Source organism: Arctopsyche grandis, chromosome 8 (genome assembly GCF_051622035.1).
Source record: "Arctopsyche grandis isolate Sample6627 chromosome 8, ASM5162203v2, whole genome shotgun sequence".
Classification (NCBI taxonomy): Eukaryota; Metazoa; Arthropoda; class Insecta; order Trichoptera; family Hydropsychidae; genus Arctopsyche; species Arctopsyche grandis.
The window spans coordinates 6154010-6179887 of record NC_135362.1 but is presented as its reverse complement, the minus strand read 5'-3'; the positions used below and the strand labels follow the sequence as shown (position 1 = coordinate 6179887).

The following is a 25878-nucleotide window of genomic DNA, read 5'->3' as shown; positions in this document are numbered from 1 at the left end:
TGATAATTCATAGTGGGGTGGCTGCACAGATTGATCAGGCTGTAATAGCTCGTTGACCATACCGGTGATCAAAAGAAAACAAAAATAGCATGCATACATATTTACTATATTGGGAGGCTGCAGCCCCCCAGCCCATGCCGACGACAAAAATAGTGTGGCGGCTCGCTATACGACATGGTTGAGTTTGGTCACCTTCCTGCGAGTGGGGACCAACTCGGCTGTGTTCAGAGTAGCTACCTCACTCTGCCTTCAGCTATCATAAATAAAGCACGTGCATCAACCAGTGCCAGCCATAAACCCAATGGCGCCCTCGGGCATTTTTTTCTAAACACTCTTAGAAAAAAATTTCGCCTTTAGCGCACTAATCTAAAATTTTGTATGGCTTTTGGCGCTCTAATTTTAAATTTTAGAGCGCCTTTGGCGCGTCGTGCGGCGCCCTAACTTATTTGGCGCCCTCGGGCGCCGCCCGACCTGCCCCCCCCCCCTAAAACCAGCACCCCTTTTCCGGTCACCACAAAGCAGAGCATCGCAACGTTTAGACCGCGGCACTTGTAGTAGCGTATAGCAGAGCATCATAACCTGTGTGCCGCGGAAATATTTGTTCCCCGAACAGCACTTCGGCCTAATGCATGCGAGTGAGATCGCGTGTGAGGGAGAAAACCGATGTTAGTTAGCGTTTTGTCACCTATGCATATGTTACACCGAATCCATGAAATTGTCTATTACGAGAATTCGGCAAGAGAATTTCCGAATGCGTGAAAAATGCAAGCACGTTGTCCAGTTCACGGATTCCGTAAATTCTTTGCCGAATGCGTGAACTGGACAGCGTGTTATATTATAACCAAGTGTCAAAGTGACAGCTGAATAAGGATGTTTAATTTACATATTATTATGTATAATATGACTACATACATATGTTTCACTGTTAAAATATTGATCAAAATGTATAAAAATGGCATTAATTTATGTATAAGTCATATGAGACGATCGAAACATATGTATGTAGTCATATTATACATAATAATATGTAAATTAAACTAAATTAAACATCCTCATTCAACTGTCACTTCGACACTTGTCCACGCTGTCCAGTTCTAAAAAACAACACCGGAGCGCTGCTGTCTATTTGCCGACTCCATGCTTTGAGCAGACAAATTCTTGCCGAATACACGCATTCGCCAAAAAATTTGCCAAATCCGTGAACTGGGCAACATGCTTGCATTTTTCACTCATTCGACAATTCTCTTGCCGAATGCGTGTAATAGACAATTTCACGGATTCGGTGTAACACATATACGGAATAACTAGCGACTGCCGATGAAGTACATATGTTTGTACGTAGCTGACAAACTCTACGAGTCGTAAACAATGTGTGCCGCGAATATCCAGAGGTTACGATGCTCTGGCGTATAACACCATGAAGATCTAACGCGTGCGAGCTAGATCACGTGTGGGAGTTGCGGTGTCTGCAGTTGAGCGTAGTAATTGTTTTTTGAGCGTGAAACGCAAGCTTCATTATTAAAAAAAATATAATTTAAGCGATATGTGTTCACCTAATATGTAATTCCGAGATGTATGGATCGATTTAAAAATAAATAAGAAATTGATTTTAGAACATGTATGATGGCCGTAGTGTGCAGTGTTAAGTCAGGAGTGTAGTGGGTTGGCAGCAGCGAGTGTCAAATCGGACAGTTGTGGAGCAGTGCGGTGAGTCTGGTTCGGCTGGAGTGATCGCATGTGGGTCGGTAGCGGTAGCGGTAGCGGCAGCGGCAGTGGCAGTGGCAGCGGTGCGGGGGGAGCTGGCGGCTGCTATGGCGAATACAGAGTGTCTGGACAGGTCGCGGCCTGGTGCAGTGGAGCTGGAACTGTGTTGCGCGCCACACAGCTGCAAACGCCACACAAACTGGCTCTCAAACGGCTGCATCTCGAAGGCCGCTCCACAACACTCGCCACACAGTTGCAGGTCTCACTCTCACTCTCGTCTTCTCACTCCTCTCCTCTCCACTCCACTCCACTCCACTCCACCTCACTTCTACCGGCCTCATGAATCAATTTGACAGTTGATCGGCCATCTATTGGCGCATACACACAACACAATTCCTTTATTTTTGTAAACAAAAAACAGTACTGGTAATTGTGGTCGAAATGCAAAAAATAAAGGCCGTATCTATACTCAATTTCTGATTTGATATCAACTGGCCAAACCCAGACTAGTGATACTTGGAAAATGAAAACAAATCACAATAAAGTTATAGGCGTTGAAATAATTAAAGTCTGACAAAACGAGAGGGTGGCGGAAAGTCAAACATATGTCATATTCCTGAAGTTCTGTGTAATCTTAAACTTAGGGTACCTGAGAAACTGAGGGAATATCGCTCCAGAACTCTATTCCTGCCTATTCGGGCCAGATCGAATGTGCTCGATGACTCACCCCTTTCAAGAGCCATTCGATTATTTAACCTGCTTTCTGGGAGCCTTGGTGTTTTTACTGCATCATACAGTTCTGTCAGGCAGCATATTTTAAATGACTTCTAGCTACATACATATTTACGGTTCGGTGATTACTGGTCACAAATTACTCGTCACAAAGTAACTAAAATCTCTATAACGGAACATCTGGCAGCCGAAAAGTCCATCATACTAACGATAACTATCATAGTAACGAGAACTTGAGTGCCAAATATTGTGTATTCGCGATTTTCATGGCAAAAATTATCTTTGTGACCACCCCAATGTGACGAATAGTCCAATTACCCATATTTACACATGTTGTTTTCATTTTGTAATTTTATTATTTAGCATAATGTGTATGTATGTTGGTTTTATCTTAATTTTTATATGTATGCTATTTTTTATTTTTATATATATGAGTAATTTATCTTTATTTATGTGTTTATGTGTATATGCATGTATAATGTTTGTATGTATGTATTGTATGTGTATGTGTATATGTATATATATATATATATATATATATATATATATATATATATATATATATATATATATATATATATATATATATATGTATATATATGTGAATATATATGTGTAGGTGTGTATGTATATGTATTTATGCGTATTTTTATATTTATGTATGTTTATTTGTGTATACGTGTAAGTATTTGTGTATATATGGATGGTGTACATATATGTTTATATAATTGTCTTCGGCCAGGAAGCCACATTGGGTTTACCTGTTAGGCCTTCTTGGTGTAAATTAATTAATAAATAAATAAATTTAAGGCTACTGGCTCAGAGAATTGTTATAATAATGGAAGCGCCTTTAACTACGCTAAAACGCACGGAATACAATCAGGGTCATCACATATTCACTACAGAAATTCAAGTTTTATTTTGATGTAGATTTATTTACAATTTGAGTATATACTGGTGTTGGGCGTTGGTGGCTAATCCGTTTATTTTCTCAGTTGGCCGATTATTTTAATCAACTTTTTTTTATTTATCTGTCCTTGGGAACTCTTAAATTAACGTGTAATGTATAGTTTCAAAAAAAATTTGTATAATATAAAATGAACAATGATTATATGAATTAAACTTAAATAATTGAGTATTCGTCGCCACCAAGAGAAATGTTTTTCCATTTATTTAAAAATATTTTTTACATTTCTCTGGTGCCACCCCTGAAATTTTATGTAGAATGCGGGCGATCGCCATGACACTTTTAAAAACTGTCAAACTACGATGTTAATTGAATAATATGTTACTTAAATGATCAATTTACTTATAAAAATGTATCCCATGTTGTTTATTGTATGTTTTTGAATGCATTGTGCAATTTTAACGATGCACTTGCCCATTTTGCGAGTAATATAAACAAACAGAGAAGTTATTATCGGACATACGTCGGGCACCAAGCATCAAATACGACTGATGCTAAAATTATTTAGGAATGTCTGTGGACAATCGTCACTTGACAGCAATATAACGCCTAAAGCCACTTCTATAATATTATTATAACATTTCTCTGTACTAGCTATCAAACGTCAAGGATTATTTTTCACCGTCGAACTATCAGAATCGATTTAAATTTCCATCGTTGACCAAACCGCGCAAAATGGCAAAGTTTCAAACCGATCGGAAGAATGTAGGAATTTCAGCTGAATTATCAGCGAAGTGAAACAGAAAAGCCTTGTAATAATAATAAAAAATGTTTATTTTATATAAAACTAGTGGCCTGTGTGCACATACTTGTTGATCCACTTGGTTTGACAGTGGTCGACAGCGGTGATATCCATATTTGAAGAAATGTTGGAAAAACTATCGAAAAATAAGATCGTACAAATTAACAATGACTTGATGACACGCCTATCACAACTGGAGTCTATTTAAGCGTGCCGTGCCGTACTTTTGAGTGTGTTCTGTTGAAAACTGTTGTACGAACATACAAAAATTTTAGTCTAATAGTAAGTTTTATATTTTCAGCAAGAGATTTTGACCACACGTCAACTGCAACATCCAAACATCTTGCCATACTATACTTCCTTCGTTAGCGGATTGTACCTGTATATCGTCACGCCTTTGATGAATTTCGGCTCGTGTAGAGATTTAATAAATAAATTTTTCAATAATGGACTTCCAGAAGAGGCTTCTAGCATTATTCTTCGAGACACGTTACAGGGATTAGACTATATACATAAGAAAGGATTTATACACAGGTATCAGTATCGAGTCACTCGTATAATTGTTTAAATGTCATTTATATTGATTTGAAAATATTTTTTTAAGAGGTATAAGATCTAGTCACGTTTTGGTATGTTCGTCGGGCAAAGTTTGCCTCACAGGTTTACGAAGTGCAGCGTCATTACTTCATCAAGGCAAGAGAGAAAAGTCTTTGCACGCTCTACCGCCACTAGATCACGACAACATGTCCTTACTGTGGCTCAGTCCGGAACTATTGAAGCAGGTTATAGTCTTATATATAGGTTTGTAGTCTTTCAATTTCAGCCGGCGTCTAAATTTTTGCATCAAATTTTGTTTAGAATATGCGAGGATATGATGAAAAATCAGACATATACTCGATTGGAATGTTGGCTTGTGAATTAGGTAATGGGACGATACCATTTTTTGGTATACCGACGACGTTAATGTTGACTGAAAAAGTGAGAGGCAATGCTCCGCAATTGTTGGACGCCTCGACGATACACAACATCTTGAATATATCAAATAATTATGAGGAATCTGAAATGAACGGTACAGACTTTGATTATAAATCAAATGTGCAATTGTAATTGTTAGATATAATGATTTTTTTTAATTTTATTTGTAGGTTTAAGTCAAGATGAAAGTGCGCCAAGTGGTAGTAATCAAAATTTAACACGTGTCTATGAGACTAGACGGTTTAGTAATGCATTCCATCTATTCACCAATTTGTGTCTTCAAAGGTATATATACTTCGGGTTTCCATTTACTATCGTTGTTGTAAAACATATTTTATAGTTTTATTTTTTTTAGGGAGCCGACGCTGCGTCCCAGCTGTTCCCAATTACTTAATCACGCTTTTTTCAAGCAAATTAATAAAGCTGATTCACTAGCGCAAATTTTACATGAAGCTCAACCCATCGAAGAAGATGCAGGTAATTTTTTTATAACCAAAAATCAATTAAGCTTGTCTCATGAATAAAACTAACTGTGTTTATTTCGTAGATGATATATCAGAATTATTATTAGAGGAGAAGATGAACGAAATGGAAATAGTCAATTATTGCGAGTGGGATTTTTAGATAGAATTGACGAATACAACTAAAATGTGATACTCAAATATTATTAGATTTTTTCGTTTTGTAAAGAAATAAAACATTAGAACGCACTGTGTCGGCAGTGGGTGGTTTAAATTTTTCCACAAATTAAGTCTCGTAATGATGAGAAATAAACTATTTATGATATTTATTACATTTTATTATCCTTTTGTTTTATCTTGTGTATAAAATAGTACAAATTAAACGTTATTTCATGACATTTCAAATGGCTATATTTTTTAACCCTTTGATGCTGACCAACGCCGATCGGCGTTTTGCTGACAAGTCCATGGGCCTACAAAACGCCGATAAGCGTTGTATATTGAGCATGTACAAAGTAAACAATAAAATACTACCTGCTAAGCCTTTAAATATAGCATTGAACATGGGTTGTGTAATCTGTGTCATTCATTTGTTGATGTTTATAAAGACTCTTTTACACCGGAATTTCTGAATTTATAACCATAGCAGAATTACTCGAAGGAAATCCCTAACTGCCGAGTGTTTTAGATTTTGAATTGGCATCTAGATTGTGAGCATTATATTTTAACAACAATTAAGAAGATGGAACTAGTTTTGGCAAAATACATTCATTAATAGACGTGATTTGTTTATTTTATACTGTTGCAAGATATATTACAGAGTCTAAACACACCTTTACAAAACTCGAAATCCTCGGCGGTAGTTATCTACGGTTTGTTTGGATTAGCTATATTGTTTTATACCTGTTTTCTATTGGCTTTCTAAATAATTTGAGTTGGAAATGTTGGCAAAATTTTCAGCATGACGGGCTTTCAACAGAAAAGACGTCAGCACTCAAAGGGTTAAGTATCTTTTATTTTAACATCAGTATTAAGAGATTGGAAAATTTCATGTTCAAAATTTGAATCGCTACCAAGATAACCGCTGCTACGAAAATCGCGCGCGCGGTCTCCTGTCACATGAATATTCGGCGCACAGGAAAATTGCTATACAGAAAACGGCCCAAATATTGCTCAGCATTTGCTATCTTTTACGAGATTTTTATAATTATATCAAAATTTATGTCCGTATCAACATGCGAAGTTCAAATGTCTAGTCGTTAATAATATATGGAGGATGAACGAATGAGACGACTGGCATGTTAATGCACGTGTTTATTATATGACAGCTGAAGACAGAGTGAGTAGTAGCTCTCCGAACCCAGCCGAGTTGGTTTCCACTCGCAGGAAGGCAACCAAACTCGACCATGTCGTATAAGCGAGCCGCCACATCACTCCCCCCCCAGCATCAGCGATACCAAAATTACAAAGAAACAAATTTTACAAAAGAAAAAAATTATTGTTACACAAAGAGAAAAAAATTATTACGTGGGGAGAAAAAAAATTGTTGACGTGGGTCATCCGCTGTGTACATAGGTGTACCGCCCTGAATGGTCGGTAGATTCGAGGGCGGTGACGTCGCGAGCAGGACGGTGGGTGGTCCGATGGTCGCGCCGATGCGATGCGATGCTGCGGCGGCGCCGCTCTTCCGAGGCTGATGTCGGTTGGTGGGGCGGCGGGGGCGGCAGGGGCATCGATGTGGTTGATGATACTCCGAGCTGGACTGTGAGTCGTTGTGGCTCGTGGAGGTCTTGTAGCGCTAACGCCCGTCTCGGCCTGACGACGCTCGTGGGGACGGACGGGGCCTTGATGATGATGGTGCTGAGGTGGTGTATGTCTTGTGGTGCTGGATGACCGATCTATGTGTAGTGGATCGCGCATGACTCCACATCCAGCTGTCAAGATCGTCGTCTCATTCGCTCCCCCATTTTGTAAGCACCTGGCATCGACGTTGTGGCTGGATGTCGGTAGGTAGGTAGGTAGCCGTGTCTGCTCGTTTATTGTCACCCGCGGGCCGCGGCGTGCTGTGTTGATGGCGATGGGGGCGCGGCGGGTAGCTTTCCCGCCTGGCTCGGCGAGGCAGGGATGAGCGGCATGTTGAAATTGATCGAGGCTGCGTGGCTCGATGTCGGGGGTCACCAGTATGGAGGATGAACGAATGAGACGACTGGCATGTTAATGCACGTGTTTATTATATGACAGCTGAAGACAGAGTGAGTAGTAGCTCTCCGAACCCAGCCGAGTTGGTTCCCACTCGCAGGAAGGCAACCAAACTCGACCATGTCGTATAAGCGAGCCGCCACAAATATAAGCTGACTTTAGAGGTCAATGAAGTCAACCAATAAAGCCCTCTACGTGAGGCCACCACCCCCCCAACAGTCTGAGAGATTCTTTCGTCGGAGAACGAGACGGTTGTCCGGCAATAGCACTAGAGCAACCGCACATCACTGTTATACTAAAAAAAAAAAAAGGAAACACCGCAGTGTAACCAAAGAAATGTTATAATAATAGAAGCACCCTTTCGAATACATTTCTTTTTTCAATAAAACGCGTACCGTTTCCATAACTACGCAATATTGTACGCGTATGGGTATGCTATTGCCGAATGCTAACTGTCACCATGACGCTTTCATATACGATGTTAACTGAATAATATGTTACTTAAATGATCAATTTACTTATAAAAATGTATCCCATGTTGTTTTTTGTGTTTTTGAATGCATTGTGCAATTTTTAACGATGCACTTGCCCAGAGAAGTTTTTATCGGACACGTCAACCACCAAGCATCAAATACGACTGATGCTAAAATTATTTAGGAATGTCTGTGGAAAATCGTCACTTGACAACAATATAACGCCTAAAGCCACTTCTATTTTTATGACATTTCTCTGAGTGTAACTATATAAACATACATACATAAATTTAAAGAGAAAAAAAAGGAAAAGGTAAGAAAATAAAAGTTATGAGCACGCGTAGCATACATACATACATGCGTACGCACGCACATTAAGTCGATAATAATTAAAATCTCGTAAAAAAAAAAAGCATTTGCTGAGAAATATTTGGACAGTTTTCTGTTTAGTAATGGCCATAGGCGTTAAGGTTACGACCGCCATTATCGTGCCAGTTGAAGCCGTTGTGACGTCACAAGTGACAGCGCCCAAAAGCAGAACGATGGTGAGTTTGTTCGTGAGATGCGTTCTCTCGTCTTTTTACCCATATTTAACAATTTTCTATTGACTGTTTGGCACGATCGGATTGCCATGACTGAATGTGACGTTTTGTTCGCAGGCGGGCTACACAGAGGAACAGTTGTCCGGTACGTATGTGATTGTGGTGACGATTACCCACTTTGCGGAACCTCGCGTCGCCGACTGGCCGATGCAAACTTCGACGGACGTCATTGTGCTCATTTCTGCGTTTCCAAATTACTTCTAGTCAGTCGTCGAATCGAATGTGAGGTTATGTTAGGTCAGTGTGAGTAATCGGTCGACCTTTTACGATCCGTTACGATGATTCATTCAATTGGCCTGTCAAAAATGTCTGGCGGCGCGTTTCATAGATGGCGCCACTACAATTCAAACAATAATGGCGGCAACTTTTTAATTGCTATTTTCTTTTAAATTTTAATGAGGTTGTAAAATATATCTATTGGTTTGTTACGCTAAGAATTGTTTTATATCACAAGTCAGATGCAATACTATGCATTAATGATTTTTAAATTATCATATACTAGTTGTTTTACCTGGATTCGCTCTGTATTTGTAATATAAACAGCTTTGATTTTGATTTTGAAATGCTTTTTATTATTACGAAATTATGTTTACAATACATCTTATATCTATTTTCATAGCTAATGATCTACTGATCATTTTCTATTTTACAATTTAATTTAATTTGGTAATCATAGTATTTTATTATTCTAATGTTAATGTACAGCATAATAGGAAAAAGAGCTCAAAAACCTTTATATAAACAGCTTAAACATGGCGAATCTAATAGTAAATATTCATGTTTTTTTTATTAAATTTATTTGAATCGAAAAAAATATATATCGAATCGTCGTCATAGAAACTTTCCCAACAGTTCCCAACCAAAGATATATACATACTTACATACATACAAAGTCTCTTTCGAAATTATATATTAGATATAATATCGCTATTCTGTGTGTCTGTCTGTGTATCTGAAATAACGCTCGCCGTATTATAATTAGTTTCCGGCGCTGTGATGCGCCAGCTCGAAATAAATGGGTTCCTTTTGTCAATTTCTATCGTTAACCTTTTTTTTTGTTCTCTTAAGAGCAAAAACAAGGTTAACAATAGGAACCCGTTTCAGCCCCCTCGTTCGCCTATCTCTGATTATTATAGTCGTTTCGATTCGACATACATATTTACGTCACAGCTAAACTACTGCCAACAAAACGTATACGAATATAATAAAAAAATAAAAAAACTTCTATATATATGTATACTGTTTGCTACCGATTTTTCAATGCTACCAGCATTTACCGCCATCTATTGAAAATTTATTTATTTAATTAATTAATTATTTAATTTTTCTATTGGTGTTTTATATTGTTTACATGCAGGTAGGTAGGTAGTTTTTACCATTTTTTTCATATTAAACAATTAAATATAAATATTATATTGAATATATTTAAAAGGTATTTGAAAAAAATTCGACCGCGTGCGGATCGAACACAGAACTGACACATTTTTTTAAATTTTTTATTATTTAATAAGTTAATATGCCCACACCCATGTGATGATATTTCATCGGGCGCAACACTAGTATAATTATAATTTAAATATATGAAAGACTGACATTCAATCATTTTTTCTATACCAATCCAATACGACACCGTGAAATCACTTTCTGAAGAAAAAATAAGCATTCGTTTGCACATTTTCGAGAAACTACATATTTGCTCTTATTAGCCACAGTTTATTTATAGCAGGAATTCCAGCATCCTTGTCTTTTTGTGAAAATAGCATTTTACTTTTGTTTTATCAAAATATCGCAGACGATAATAAAAAGTTAATGGGTTTATTTGTGCGTGCACGTACGCATTTCCGAAGATGAATTAAGCATGACTTTCGTCTTTATTTGGTAACTAAAATAAAGAATTTAGTCCTCGAACGATAGTTGAAATCGGATATTTTAACTTAACGCTTTCTCATGGTCTTCACTTAACAGATGTATTAATACAAAGTTGATTATTTCTAAAATTTTACTGACAAAGGGGATTAAATCTACTTTACGAAATACGTTCATTTTTATTACAATACTATTCTTAGTTTCGCTTTGCTAGTTTTCAAGCTTTAGCTACTAGCTTCATTCACCCTGTCTTTCGAAAAGTTTGTGCTCTGATTTTGAACCACTTTCACTCTTTAGATCGCCTTGATATTTTACCGACATATGGGGGATTGCTAACATTGAAGTAAGCCAATGTCTCCGACATGAAGCTAGAGGAGTTTGATCATTAAAAATTATATCAAAATCTTGTGTTAGATCAGAGCAACGACAGCTAGATATCCAAACGCGGCTTTCTATCGCTCCTTCACAACTCAATTAAACAGTGGAAAAAGTTACTTTTTACAAGATTTTTTATTAGATTAATTTTACTCTCATCTAATATATAATTTGGAAAGAGACTTTGCATATATGTGTGTAACCTTCGTTCGTTGGTTCGTATATTTTTTTAGGATTTATAGGCGCCAATTCGATTTTTTTCGATTCAAAGGATTTGAAGTCCCCGGGGGCGAAGCCCTAGGGGTCGCAGGTGCCGGATTCTGGTATATATATATATATATATATATATATATATATATATATATATATATATATATATATATAATTTCGAAAGACACTTAGTTTTCTCAACTTTTCGTCTATTAGCAGCCAACACCTATTTATCTAAGGGTTACGTTAGGTTAGGTTAAGTTAGGGTTAGGTTAGGTTAGGGTTAGGTTTAGTTAGGGTTAGGTTAAGTTAGGGTTAGGTTAAGTTAAGTTAGGGTTAGGTTAGGTTAAGTTAGGGTTGGCCCCTTGCATTTAAAATTAGTTTGTTAGGGTCGGTATTATTCAGTCTCACTGCCACACGCGAGAATTGTGACAGTGAGACCGCATATTTAAGTAAAAACGTGAAGGTAGACTGCATACTAAAGTAGATATGTGATGGCAGACCGCATACTCGCGGAGCATTTAATCTAACATTATTATTATATTCGGAAAATAATTAAAACAATTTAAACCCGGTTGACCACACCTGATTCCAAATTCGATTCTCTCACCGAATATTCAATCGAATATCGAGTCAAATTGACTCGATATCCGATTCATTATAAATATGGAGCGTTTTATCAACCATTATTACTTTTTTATATTTTGTTTTCGGACTTTTTGTGGCTGGACCTTTAACTTTGTCGTTGGATCTTATATCATTGGACCTTATGTCGTGATACGCCTTAAAATTGGCGAAAATAAATCATCCTACCTGCTGTCACAAATCTTCTGTATTATTTATAATATGTGCAAGTCTAAAAATCCATAGATGTCTCGATGGATTAATTAATTGTTAATTTCGTGTTCTTCAGCTTCTCGAAATACAGTGATTTGTGTAATAAAAATGCTGCATTGTTCGTAATTAATTGTCCAGGAAGGCGCATTTTTCGCAGGCGCATTGGAGTCTTCCTGTCAAGCCTTCCTGGTTTATATCTATGTAAAAATAAAATACACACACATATGTATGTAATATGTGAAATTATATATTAGATGTTTTATCATGAACGTGAATTAATAAATCTGCACTGTGCTCACTTTTACAAAGATATGTTTAAAATATATCGTGTAAACATTGACGCGCGTTCAACGTTGTGCAGTGAGTCAGAAGACAAGGCTTGTCGATCGGCCCACATTCCTTATATGGCCGTATTTTGAAATCTGTAACTACGGCACGGCGGAATCGAATGACCATATACACAACAGCAATGCAGTTTTTTCCAACGCGTAGACCAACTGGCGAGAATATGCCATTTTAGTTGACGTCGCGACCTCACAACACTCGCACACACACACACCCAAAACCCTCGCCGAAATGTACGAACAACCGAGCAAATTGCAATTGTCGTCCGTCGAAGGTAACCCGCAGCGCCGAAACTGGGTGTTTTTGAAACTTTTGTACTAATCCCGTTGTGTAAATCTCAGAATTCCAAGAGGCGTTCCAGTTGTTCGACTCGCGCGGAGACGGAAAGATCCATGTGGCTCAGGTCGGAGACGCGCTCCGAGCCCTGGGTCAGAATCCCACCGAGTCCGATGTCAAGAAGTGCACGCACCAATTGAAACCTGACGAGAGGATATCGTTCGAAGTCTTCCTGCCTATATATCAAGTGATGCATTTTTTATTTTATTATATACATATGTTACAGTGAAAATGAATTTACAACGTTTAACTGTATAAATTTAATCCTATCAACTCAATCTTAAATGAATAAGGCCAACCCTTACTTAACCTAACCCTTAAATAATACCAACGCTAACAATATAATCTTAAATGAATAAAACCAACTCTGAAAATGTATCTGGTTATGATTTCAATATATTTTCACTTGAAATATAATTTCACTGTGACATTATAGTAACACTAATAATAAGGTGACCCATTTTTTCCCCAATTCAAAACCAGGATATTTTTCTTATATATTAAAGAATCATGGACGCACATTTATGAATAAAAAATGAATGCATTTTGGGTGCGATTTAAATGTACGTTGAGAAAAATACTTTGTATCTTAAAAAAATTGTTTGCTTATCACTTAGTATAATTTTAACTATTCTTGTGTATAAATTTTATAAGAGCATTCAAGAAAATGTATGGGAACAATTTAAACGTCTATTTTATAAAATAAATTTAAAAAATCTATTTTTGTACTTAAAAAAAAGTTTTTGTATATTAGAATAAATTTGTGTGCATTTCTAAATGACGGATACAGATTGTATTAGAAACATTGCTTTGATCATTGAAAAAAATGTTTGCTACTTAAAAAGCGGATGAAATGTGTATTAAAATGACTGAATGATGAACTGTACCATAAATACGAACCGACAACGACCAACGCTTCTCTCTACTGGATTCCTTCTTTTTTATTCTTCAGCTTGCTACCTTCGACACCTATGATCTTATTACTTCTTCGACTCTAACTGCTACTGGCGTTTACATTTCTGTCCCTTTCATACCTCACCACAATCAGTCATAACATTTCTCAGCCATAGCCCATACATCAGCCTTTCATTCAATTGCAATCCTATATGTATGTATATAAAATAATTTATTTATATATTTGTGTCATAGGCTATTTCAAAAGCAAGATCTGGCGATACTGCTGATGATTTCATCGAAGGTTTGAGGCATTTCGACAAGGATGGAAATGGTGTTATCTCTTCGGCTGAATTGAGGCATCTCTTGTCGACGCTCGGTGAAAAATTGAGCGATGATGAGGTATTTGTTTATAAAAATATTAAATTATTGTAATTATACATATATATTTGTCGTCGTTATCGGTTATTGTGTATTTTAGGTGGAGCAGTTGCTGCAAGGTCAAGAAGATTCCCAAGGAAACATCAACTATGAAGAGTTTGTACGACTCATCATGCAAGGATAATGTTAAATTTGTTATAGTGTTTCGCATTTATTAACAACATTCAGTTTTATATTTATCGGCATGTAATTTAATAAGTATTATCGTTTCATTATTAACAAAATTCGTTTCGTATACTAACGAATGCCCATCTTTATACATATAATCCTCATTCTTCAAATTTAGTATTATTTCTAATAAAAATTAATATAATGTAACAATTGATTCATTCCAAATTGTTTTTTTTTTTTTTTTTGTATTATTAATAAAATAAGATTTTTTTGTATGGTTTATATACATATTTAGATGTCGTTTAAATTTTTTGTTTTCAACTTGTTATTTATCATATAATATATTTTGGGGTATACGACACAAGACAGTGGCATTAAATCAAATAATATATTTGTATAATAAGTCTATAATGTTTATTTCTTTTTTTTTCTCCAAATTAATCCTTTAAAATCGTATATGTATATATGTATTGTATTATAGATCGACCGTTATATCTAAGGTTTATTATATGCGTCAAAACTTAATTCAAATTAGCGCCAGTAATTCTTTAGATATAACAGTAGATCTACATTACGGAGAAACAATTCAGCTAAAATTCTACATTTGAATTTTATTTTATCGCATGAAAGACAATCTTATTTAATATCATTTTTTGTTATTTTATTAAAATTTTAATATATCTGCAACACAATTTTTTTTTTAGTATAAATATGTAAGTAGGAATTTTTCAAATTATACAAAATGAATTCAATTGAATTGAATATTTATAAATAAAGTTTTTTACCTTCTAAATTTCTATTACATGTAGATATAATACTTTAAATAACAAACATTTTATATAATGGAATTTGGAATAATTCTATACATACAAATTGACTTTGGTCTACAGAGTTTAATATAGAAATACTTTTAATTTGACTTTGACAAATATTCATATACATGATAGATATTCTACGCTTACATTTATTACATTTAAATGTAAAAAAAATTACATATTCACATTTTTGGTCACAATTTCAAGTTATGACGCATGCAATTGTGCGAAACGATCGATTTTTCACCATCAATTTATCTAAGATTTGAGATTTCACCTAAAAGTAAATAAAAGGAGAATTACCGTAAGGTACACTACTATCATATAATAATTGATACTATAAAAAATTTCGCCTACAAATACCGAGTATACTCCGATGAAATGTATTCGATAAGCCGTCTCACGTATCCGCTGCCTAACAATATTAACGGTAATGGTTTTAAAATACTGACGGTGATAAATATGATTCGACTATAAAAATATATTCACAATATTATCGTTGTAATAATTGCGAACGATTTAAACACGAAAATAAATGTTCTTTTTTTTTTTTTTTTGAATAAAATGTATCAATGGAAGAACGATGAACGAAACTCTCTTAAAGTTTATTGCACGTCATATAATATGTGTACATAATCAGTCTATTCATTCAATAACTAGAATCGTTATATCTTTGGTTAACACATTCGCTACCACACAGCATCGGATCGGACGCAAGTCGAGGATTTAAATACATATGTATATATATATATATATGGGGGAAAAAACCGACGCGAGTGCATTTCTTTGCAACGCGTGGTAGGGAATCTGCACATGTTAAAATTAAACTTACTTATAATGTGTACGGCTAGTTATGTAAATATGTACATAATATATCGCTAGTGAAAAACGAAACTTGAGCATTCGACTACTTACTGCTGTCGGTGATGTTCGATGATTCTATCCGACGTCGTTCAAGACTGGTTTAATCAACTTAAAAGGAGCATCGTATAAATACATGACTAAGGTAACGTTTCCCAAACTTTTTTTCTTAGAATTTATCGATCGTAGCTCTACGTTGCTTGTGCCGTAGAGTATTTCGAAAATTTCGAGTAGCAGTTTGTTTCACCAATGCGTTTTATTTAAATCTAATAGTTTGTATTGTAAAATATGATATCATACATTCAGAGGCGTCATTTCATTTCCAAACGCGGCTTTCTACCGCCTCTTTACAACTCGCAGGTTGAAACATTGATTAGTAGTAAGTTACTTTTTTCGAACTCGTTAATTGAGTTCAAGAAATGTATTTAAATAGAAAAGAGTAACTGGGAAGAGATTCATTGAATAATACATTACATTTTATCTTTGTTCTATGAGAAAAGTACTAAAAAAGGATATGTATAACGTTTCATATTGGTCATAAATTTTAATGAAGTGAATTCTTAAAATGTATAGGTTTATTTTTGATCTAATTAATCAAAAGTTATTGTTGAAACAACTTACACTCATGATTTTTCTATTTGCATGAAACTGAAAGACTATTTTAGATCGAAAACACAATGAGAGGTAAGTGGTACGTGTTTTTTTTTTAGATACTTTTAAACATGCGAAAAAAATGCAGCACCCTTAGCTCATATACACACAGTTCCAAAAATCACCCCCTGGAGTGTTTTCAGTGATACTTTATCGTTGCTTGACAGTGATCGATCGATTTTGAAGAAATGTAGAAGAAACTTGTCGGTTGCAAATGGATATGCATATACGTGCGACTTCTCAAACATATGCATTCTGCACGTGCAACTACACCCGAATTCGGTTCGGGGAACACATACTGTTAACGGTCACAACGGGAAGCCAAGGACACGTGACGTTCCATACCATTCAGTGTGTTTTCGTCCCTAACCTTTTGAGAGCTGACCAACGCCGATCGGCGTTTTACCAACAAGTCAACGCCAATGGGCATTGTTTTCTGAGTATGTAAAAAATAAACAAGAATACTACCCGCTAAACCTTTCCAGGTAGCATTGGACATGGGTCGTGTAATCCATGTCAATGTTTATAAAGACTGGTTTACACCGGAATTTCTGAATTTATAACCATAGCAGAATTTCTCGATGGAAATCCCTAACTGCCGAGTATTTTAGATTGTGACTTGGCATTTATATTGTGAGCATTACATTTTAACAACAATGAAGAAGATCGGACTAGTTTTGGAAAAATACATTCATTAATAGACTGTTTATTTTATATTGTTGTAAGATATATTAGAGGGTCTAAACACACCTTTACAAAACTCGAAATCCTCGGCGGTAGTTATCTAGGGTTTGTTTGGATTAGCTACAATTTTTATACCTGCTTTCTATTCGATTTCTAAATAATTCTAGTTGGAAATGTTGGTGAAATTTTCAGCATGGTGGGCTTTCAACAGAAAAGACGTCAGCACTCAAAAGGGTTAAGATTAGTGAAAAGTCAATTTCAGTACAATTTTAGGTTGATGGATTAAAACGTATCCTATGGAGCAGTTTGGGAAACGTTCAACTAAAGAATACACAAGAAAAACCATAGGAATGATACTTTCAGTCGGTAGGAAAAAGTTGTCTTTTCAATACACATACAAATATTTGAGAAAAGTCTTCTCAAGCTTGTGTTTAGAAACTATTGGATATATATGTTTATATCATATGTAATCACGTGTTTCATCTGATATGAAAAGTTATTTGAAGTAATTCACTTACCATTTAATTAACTTACAGCAGCGTATATACGTATATAATATATATATAACGGAATTCAAATCCGATAAGACTCCCGTGCAATTTCATCGCTTTCGGTAATAAAACTGCAAAGCAAAATACGTAGCCTTACGTCGAAGGAGAAATTGTTAAGTTTCATAGCTGCACCGTTAAAAGTGTACTGCACGGAGGTTCCGCATGCAATAAATACACAACCGTCTAAAGAATCCGTCGATCAAACCGTTCACAGCAACACGCATGCTCTCGAAATTCTTTGCTTCAATGTTCTCTTTTCGTTATCACTGTGCTTTCCTTTATCTCTATCGCAATGCACTTTGCTATTGAGCGTGCTGGGATCGCTCAGACTATCCCAGATGTACTCTTCGGTGAGCACCCTGTGCATTACGACTCGGTATATCCCGATGATGGAACTCTTCGAATTCATACCTATACTATCACAGAGCATTTTAGAGTCGATACCATACTGGATGAGCTTCTCTCTTGTCTTCACCTCGAGCGGATTCAAGAAGGTCAGATCGTGCGTACACGTCGGTAGCATGATAAACCTACCCTGCTCCACGGGAGTGCCATCGGGACATTTCAAAATCACCGAGGGCTTCGTCGACGGCAACATCTGTACGTCGAACGATTGACCTTTGGATAGTTTCTTTTTGTTGGAGTTCGCCTCCCCGTTGGCTTGTTTCTCCTCTACGATGCTCGTTATGGTGTCGGAGTTGACTTGGCTGGCGTTGCTTTTGACGGCGCTGACTCGGTTCCGGCTGCTGAAGTTTCGCAGAGCCGAGTCTGGTAGGGTTGTTGAGCATTTTCTGTAGTTGCTGCGGTCGGAAGGGTCGTTCATGTCGGTGATTCTGTTGCTGGGTGCGAGGGGTGTGGATCCTCGGCGGAATTTCGTCGCCAGCACCATCAGGGAGTTTTTTCGCCGTCGGCATAAGTCCGGAATCGGGGGCGAAGGCGGCAGACGGAACCATTCGCATTCCAGCATTTCGTCGATCGTCATGCGCTGTCTCGGTGTCTGGATCAAAGTATGCTCTGAAGACATAATTTGATATATAGTAATTAATTGGTTCGACATTTAAAAAGTTATCACATATTAAAAACAAACTATTTGGTTAGTATTAATTATAAACTTAATCAGTAACTTATTCTAAATGATCAGTAGAATATAATAAACGATCAGTAAATTATTAATTTTTGTAATTAATTGGTTCGACATTTAAAAAGTCATCAAATATTAAAATCAAATGGCAACAAATTATTAGGTTAGCTTATAATTCCAAAAGTGGTCAGTAAAATAATGAAAACTTTATCAGTAACGTATTCTAAATGATCAGTAGAATATGACAAACGATCAATAAACTATTCATTTTTGTTATGTTAAATTATTCATAATCCTTTTTGATCAGTATTTTGGATGCGGTGCATCCGCTCTAAAATCGCCAGACGAATTGAACGACAGATTAACTGACGGCTGCTTTAAATGTAATTCTCATCTTCTCGAATGATAGATTGCACATCAGATGACGGGTAATCTTTCGATGTGCACAGATGCAATTATTAAAATTGAGTTGAATCTTTCAGGCGAGTTTAATAAGGCAAGATTCGATAAGTTCCGAATCTTGCCTTATTAAACACGCCAGAAAGATCCAACTCAGTTTTAATAACTGCATCTGTGCACATCGAAAGGTTACTCGTCATCTGATGTGCAATCTATCATTCGAGAAAACGAGAATTACGTTTAAAGCTGCCGTTCTGTTAATCTGGCGATTTTAGAGCGGATGCACCAAACCCCAGTATTTTATTTAAATACTGATCAAAAAGCATTTTCTATCAGTGAAATTATGATTTTTGACAGTTGGATGATAGCGCGTCGCCCCGCTACTGTCCATTCCCATTGTCCTCATGGTCTACACACCGTAATATCCATCCAAACACGTCGTAATATCTTTTTTTTTAAGTTTTATTTCATCAATATTTTCACAAAAAAAAACATATCTTAGCAGCCAACACTTATTTATTTAAGGGTCAGGTTAGGTTAGATTAATTTAGGGTTGGCCCTATTAATTTAAGATTAGGTTGTTAGGATCGGTATTTATTAATTAAACAGACACGCGAGAACTGAGACAGTGAGACTGAAATTAATCTGGAGCGACGGGCGAGGACCGAGGGGGTTAAAAACGGATAGGGGGTCAATATTTGTATATGAACGATGTTCAAGTTAAAGCCGGGTCAAACACATATCCGAGAAAAATTCAGTCCAAGGGAAAAAACAAAAATCAGGAAGCCAGTGGCGTCAGCAAGTGAAATAAGGCCAGTTGAAAACCGAATTCGATGTCTAGGAGAAAAGCGAGAAATCAAAACACCAGAGAATGTCAGATTCTACCAACGCGTGGTCTGGCATAAACAAAGAAACGCACGCGGGTGGAGAGTACACTATCGAAAAAAAACGGTAATTGGACTATTCGTCACATTGGGGTGGTCACAAAGACAATTTTTGCCATGAAAATCGCGAATACACAATATTTGGCACTCAAGTTCTCGTTACTATGATAGTTATCGTTAGTATGATGGACTTTTCAGCTGCCAGATGTTCCGTTATAGAGATTTTATTGACTTTGTGACGAGTAATTTGTGACCAGTAATCACCGAACCATCGAAAACGATCCGATATGGCAACATTGGCTCTACTTCATCTGTCAGAATGCGTAAAACAGATCGTTTAATTTAATAATTGATCATTTATTTTAAAATCTTATAATTTCGTTTTATATACTGATCATTTTGGTTTAATTACTGCTCATATTATTTAAATACTTATCATTCTATTTAATAACTGATCGCATAGCAACTGATCAACACAACTGATTGGATAGACAGACAGACATTCATGGCTGTTACGACCCACTTCCCCCTCCATTCAGTGTAATGCTCTATAAGGCGCAATGCTCACGCTCAGTAACCAGACACGTGAAAGTCACCCAAGACCCACTCATACACACAACAGTCGTCGGCACGCACCTTATGGGCAACAAAGGAAAGTGTACTTTTAAATTACAAATAAACGTAAGACAAAGAGAGGAGCAAGCATTTCATTTCATCGTTCTGGATCCCGAACACAATCCCGATACCACTGATCATTTATTATACTCACTGATCAATCCATTGCTTTTACCTACCAAATGTTTTTTTTTACTGATCAAAATAGTGGCCTCAATTAAATGGGTCTACCTCACGGGCCCGAATATGAAACGCCCGAAAACGCAAATATCGAAAGGCAAAGATCGAAAATCGAAAGATCTTAAGTCGAAAGATAAAAAAGGGTGCATGGTAAACGGTACATACTCACTTAATTTGCGCGAGCAGGATACAACAGGAACAAGAGGAACAGGCTTTTCCTCCCTTATTCTGCGCGCGCACATTAATACGGGAGGAAAAGCCTGTTCCTCTTGTTCCCGTTGTATCCTGCTCGCGCAAATTAAGTGAGTATGTACCGTTTAAAATGCACCCTTTTTTTTTGTTGATATTTCGACTTAAGATCTTTTGATTTTCGATCTTTGCGTTTTCGGGCGTTTCACATTCGGGCTCGTGACGGAGACCGCAATTAAATACACGCCAAAACAAATCTTATATTGTATAAAATTACCAATTATATGACAGCACTGATCGCTGACATATCCCGGTATCTGATATTTTCCTTCTAGAATGAAATTCTTCAGGGCCGTGACTGTGTGAGCCCGGAAGGGCATAGTGCCCGTCACCATGAAGTACAGTAAAATACCCAGAGCCCACACGTCAACCAATTGTCCGAAATAGCTCTCGTCCCTGAAGAGTTCTGGTGCTGCATATGGAGGAGAGCCGCAGAAAGTGTTCAAAGGTTGCCACATACCTGCGCAATATAACATCGTATAGTAAAACGAATAACTTTTACAACCGTAGCAATCATTGCACAAAACGAACCGTTAATTAATTGAGTGCTGAATCCGAAATCGCCGAGTTTGACGACGGTGGGCGATGCGTAAAACACATTCTCCGCTTTTATATCCCGGTGTATAAAACCTTTATTGTGCTGTAAATATAAAAAAATAATGTATAAATATAAGCGGTTGTGAAATTCACTGTAAATTACTTGAAAGTTGGCATACAATTAGGTTAGGTTTTGTTTGCACCTTTGCGTGCTTTTAGGTTAGGTTTATTTTTTATTTTTACATACATACATATTAGTTATTAGCCACTCGAACTAAATCTCGAAGTTTGTGGTGTATGTATGTACATGAACACAAAAGGTTCTCATTTTTGGCATTAAACTTGTACATACTTGATTTGAAATCATATTTAAATAGTGGTGACAAATAGTAGGTAGAATTATTTTGCCAATTTTGATGAGGAACCGTTTCAACAATGAAACCAGATAAATTGGTAAATTCTGATAAGAAACGATCGACTTAGAGTCACAAATATCAAAGTCTGACCGGTAGCACTACAAAAATACTTTGGATAAATTATTTTTAATCAAGGTCCAGGTTAGAGGTTATGATTTCTCGACTTTTTTTTATTTTTTTTCTGAAGAAAAAATAAGCACTTATTTGATCACAGCTGATTTATCGCAGAAATTCCAGCATCCTCGTCTTTTTGTGTAAATAGCATTTTATTTTGATCGTTTTATCAAAATATCGCGGACGATAATAAAAGTCAATGCGTTAGTTAGTGCGTGCACGTACGCATTTCCGAAAATGAATTAAAAATGTAAAAAACTCGACCGCATGCGGATCGAACCGACACATTTCTTTTAATTTTTTATTTTATTTAATAACTTAATACGCCAACACCATTGATGTATAATACACTAGATCCGCCCTCACGTGTTATACTGGTCTCCCTTTTGGCGCATGCAAAATACATGGCGCATGCACAGTTTCTCTTAGTAGGTAGTAGAGGTTGTGATCGAGAAATCTCGTCTCGAGATTACTCGAGAATTCTCGAGAAATTTTGATTCTCGTTTCTCGAGGATATTTTATTGTAAAATTACGAGATTCTCATTTCTCGAGAATATTTTACTATGAAAATTCGAGATTCTCGTATCTCGAGAAATCGTTTATTAGAATCTCGAAAATATCGAGAATATTCTTAATTTATCACTACATGTTTTTGTTCAATAAACTGACTGATTTGTATACTTATTAACTCGTAAATAATTTTTTGAAGTATTATAATATGTCAGTATTTTTATTATTTGTCCGGTAAGTTATTATTCGGTCATCATATAAGTACATATACGCATGTTACAACGAAATCACACAATTTTTAAGTTACATATACATATGTATGTGCATGTAGGTACTAGTCACTAGTGCGAAAGTATTCGGTTATGATATCACTAAAACGCTAGTGAAAATATATTTTCACTGACAATATGACCCCACTTAACACACATAAAAAAATTTTTTGATTTATTATTTATTTATTCCTTAGATATTAATCAATTTATAGTCGGTATTTTAATATGCATATATGGTCAGTATTTTTATTATTTGCCCGGTCACAAAAATACGGGCAAAGCCTACCAGTAACACTGGGAATTTTATAAAATTATTTTGTTATATATTGTTATTTTTACTATTTTAAATTACTTTTGTATATTTTTATTTTATTTTCATGCCTTCTTTTATGATATTTTTTTTATATAATTTTACATTTTTTTTTAGACAATTTTCTATTGTATCTCTATATCTTTCTTTCGTTATGTCTTTAATAAAGTTGTAAACCCCTGATATAATATACATATGTATTGTTTGTGTCCTTTTGATTTTTGTATGTTGTCAAGTTTATATGCTAAAAAAAGCAATTCACTATATTAAAAAAAAAATTATACTTTCTCGAGAATTCTCGAGAATCTCGAGAAACAAAAAAAGAAAATCTCGAATTCTCGAGATTCAAATATTTCGAGAAAATAAGATTCTCAAATCTCGAGATTCAAATATTCCGAGAAAAGGAGATTCTCGAATCTCGAGAATCAAAAAAAGTCGAGAAATCACAACCTCTAGTAGGTAGGTAGGTACCGCTGCGTCGTAGGGGAAAAAAACCCAACTTCCCCGCTAGTTAAACCCCCTGCACCCCTCAGTTAGCGAAGACAAGATCTCCGACCAAAATCACACGTCAGGGCCCATCTATGTGTATTATACATCAATGGCCAACACCCATGCGATGATACGTCATCGGGCACAACACTAGTAAATATAAACAAATATAATTCATTCTAACCATATGCTTCACAGCGTGTACTACTTGTAAAAAAAGTTTTTTGGCAGTCATTTCGTCTAGCTTTCCATCCATCGATATCTTATTGAACAGTTCACCCCCTCCGGCATACTCGGTCACCAGATGAATCTTGCTGTACGTCTCTACGACTTCGAAGAGTCTGCAAATCAAATTCGTTAATAAAACTGCAACACAAATCGCAATCTGATTTACAAGATAATAATCCCAACCTTATAATGTTCGGATGGTGCACGGCCTCCATGGTGGCAATCTCTCGCGTTAGCATCTTGCGAGTTTTACTATCTAGCTTACTCTTATCAATAATTTTAATGGCCACCTTATCTGAAATTCAACAGCGGTTATTTACTAATGGGTCGTTTTGATTTGATTGTTTTATTATAGGTATTGCTATTCACCACGCGTCAGCTGATGGACGGCTAGCTTCACTTGGGAAAAGTTTCCGCTGCCTATGTCACTCGAAAACCGATAATAGCCCACCCTCTTGGCCAACGACAGCTGAAACAAATTGAATGATTATTTTTATTTGCCAGTATTAAATAAATATTTAATGGATGTTTAAATATACCTCGTGTAGCCATCGGTTGTCATGTTGGAGGTTGTGTAGTAATTGTTCATATTGTGTTTTTGGCGATGTCGTTACGGGTGCTGAAATTAGATTAAAATATTAAATGTCGTATTGCATTATTTAAACACTTGCTTTAGGGTGAAAATACGCTGAGTGGTACATTGAATATGTTTTTTTTATATCTACTTTTAACCTTTTGAATGCTGACCAACGCCGATCGGCGTTTTGATAACAATCCTATGAGCCTGAAATACGCCGATGGCCGTTGTTTTTTGGAGTATGTAAAAAATAAACAAGGATACTACCCGCTAAGCCTTTCCAGGTAGCATTGAAAACAAAATGCATTGAATATGGGTCGTGTAATCCGTGTCAATGTTTATAAAGACTGGTTTACACCGGAATTTCTGAATTTATAACCATATCAGAATTTCTCGGTGGAAATCCCTAACTGCTGAGTATTTTATTCTGTGACTTGGCATTTAGATTGTGAGCATTACAATTTAACAACAATGAAGAAGATGGAACTAGTTTTGGAAAAATACATTCATTAATAGACTTTGTTTATTTTATATTGTTGTAAGATATATAAGAGAGTCTAAACACACCTTTACAAAACTCTAAATCCTCGGCGGTAGTTATCTAGGCGGTTTGGTTGAATTAGCTTCAATTTTTTTATACCTGTTTTCTATTGGATTTGTAAATAATTCTAGTTGGAAATGTTGGTGATATTTTCAGCGTGGCGGGTTTTCAACAGAAAAGACGTCAGCACTCAAAGGGTTAAACATGCGAAAAAACGCAGCACCCCTAGCCTATATATTATACAGTCCCAAAAATTACTCCCTGAAGTGTTTTCAGTGATATTTTATTCTTGCCTGCCTATGATTAATAACGGTGATTTTATTTGAAGAAATTTTTATTTGAAAAAGTAGGAGAAACATATGAACGTCCTACTACACCCGAAATCGGTTTGGGGAATACCCACTGCCACAGCGTGGAGCTAAGGACGTGACGTTCCGTACTATTCAGTGTGTTTTCGCCCTTACTGTACTAAAAATATCCGATAGCTACTGTGCGTTCCGTTGAAAATGTGCGTTTTAAGCTAAAATAATGCACAATGTGCAAGGTTAATTATTGGAATTACCTCTAAAAAATGTCGAATTATGTAAAATAAGTGCAAGAAACGAGTAAAATAACGTCTGAAACAGAGCCGTCATTCTAAGGCG

General features: G+C 36.1%; 3 protein-coding genes across 4 annotated transcripts in view; 2 read left to right on the top strand and 1 right to left on the bottom strand.

The window, feature by feature from the left end:
* The first annotated feature begins 1441 nt into the window (after positions 1–1441).
* LOC143916180 (STE20-related kinase adapter protein alpha-like) lies at positions 1442–5990 on the top strand. Its single transcript, XM_077437145.1, has 7 exons — positions 1442–1963; positions 4447–4679; positions 4750–4927; positions 5004–5214; positions 5291–5405; positions 5476–5597; positions 5668–5990. Exons 1-7 carry the CDS (start codon positions 1736–1738, stop codon positions 5742–5744), a joined length of 1164 nt encoding a protein of 387 aa, XP_077293271.1. The 5' UTR covers positions 1442–1735; the 3' UTR covers positions 5745–5990.
* Positions 5991–8720: 2730 nt separating this feature from the next.
* On the top strand, positions 8721–15665 carry Mlc-c (Myosin light chain cytoplasmic). Of its 2 annotated transcripts, XM_077437139.1 has the most exons (5): positions 8721–8798; positions 8913–8940; positions 12830–13011; positions 13974–14120; positions 14200–15665. In XM_077437139.1, the coding sequence occupies exons 1-5, from the start codon at positions 8796–8798 to the stop codon at positions 14281–14283; spliced, it is 444 nt and encodes a 147-aa protein (XP_077293265.1). In that variant the 5' UTR covers positions 8721–8795; the 3' UTR covers positions 14284–15665. The 2 variants fall into 2 exon arrangements, with proteins under 2 accessions (XP_077293265.1, XP_077293264.1); XM_077437138.1 differs by lacking the exons at positions 8721–8798; positions 8913–8940 and adding an exon at positions 12574–12762.
* Positions 15666–16123: 458 nt separating this feature from the next.
* LOC143916175 (serine/threonine-protein kinase NIM1) overlaps positions 16124–25878 on the bottom strand; it is a 102496-nt gene continuing 92741 nt past the window's right edge. The window contains exons 4-10 of the mRNA XM_077437137.1: positions 24656–24735; positions 24486–24585; positions 24300–24411; positions 24073–24229; positions 21772–21880; positions 21458–21700; positions 16124–18846 (exon numbers count right to left, since the gene is read on the bottom strand). Of these exons, the coding sequence (XP_077293263.1) occupies positions 18041–18846; positions 21458–21700; positions 21772–21880; positions 24073–24229; positions 24300–24411; positions 24486–24585; positions 24656–24735 (1607 nt within the window). The 3' untranslated portion in view covers positions 16124–18040. The remainder of the gene's footprint in view (positions 18847–21457; positions 21701–21771; positions 21881–24072; positions 24230–24299; positions 24412–24485; positions 24586–24655; positions 24736–25878) is intronic.

Excerpts from the sequence above, each read along its gene's own strand:
- Mlc-c (XM_077437138.1), top strand. The coding sequence starts at position 12,720 with ATGTACGAACAACCGAGCAAATTGCAATTGTCGTCCGTCGAAG. Across the intron at positions 12,763-12,829 it reads GCAATTGTCGTCCGTCGAAG|AATTCCAAGAGGCGTTCCAG; the intron begins GTAACCCGCAGC and ends TGTAAATCTCAG. Across the intron at positions 13,012-13,973 it reads TCTTCCTGCCTATATATCAA|GCTATTTCAAAAGCAAGATC; the intron begins GTGATGCATTTT and ends TTTGTGTCATAG.
- LOC143916180 (XM_077437145.1), top strand. The coding sequence starts at position 1,736 with ATGTGGGTCGGTAGCGGTAGCGGTAGCGGCAGCGGCAGTGGCAGTGGC. Across the intron at positions 4,928-5,003 it reads GTCCGGAACTATTGAAGCAG|AATATGCGAGGATATGATGA; the intron begins GTTATAGTCTTA and ends AATTTTGTTTAG. Across the intron at positions 5,406-5,475 it reads ACCAATTTGTGTCTTCAAAG|GGAGCCGACGCTGCGTCCCA; the intron begins GTATATATACTT and ends TATTTTTTTTAG.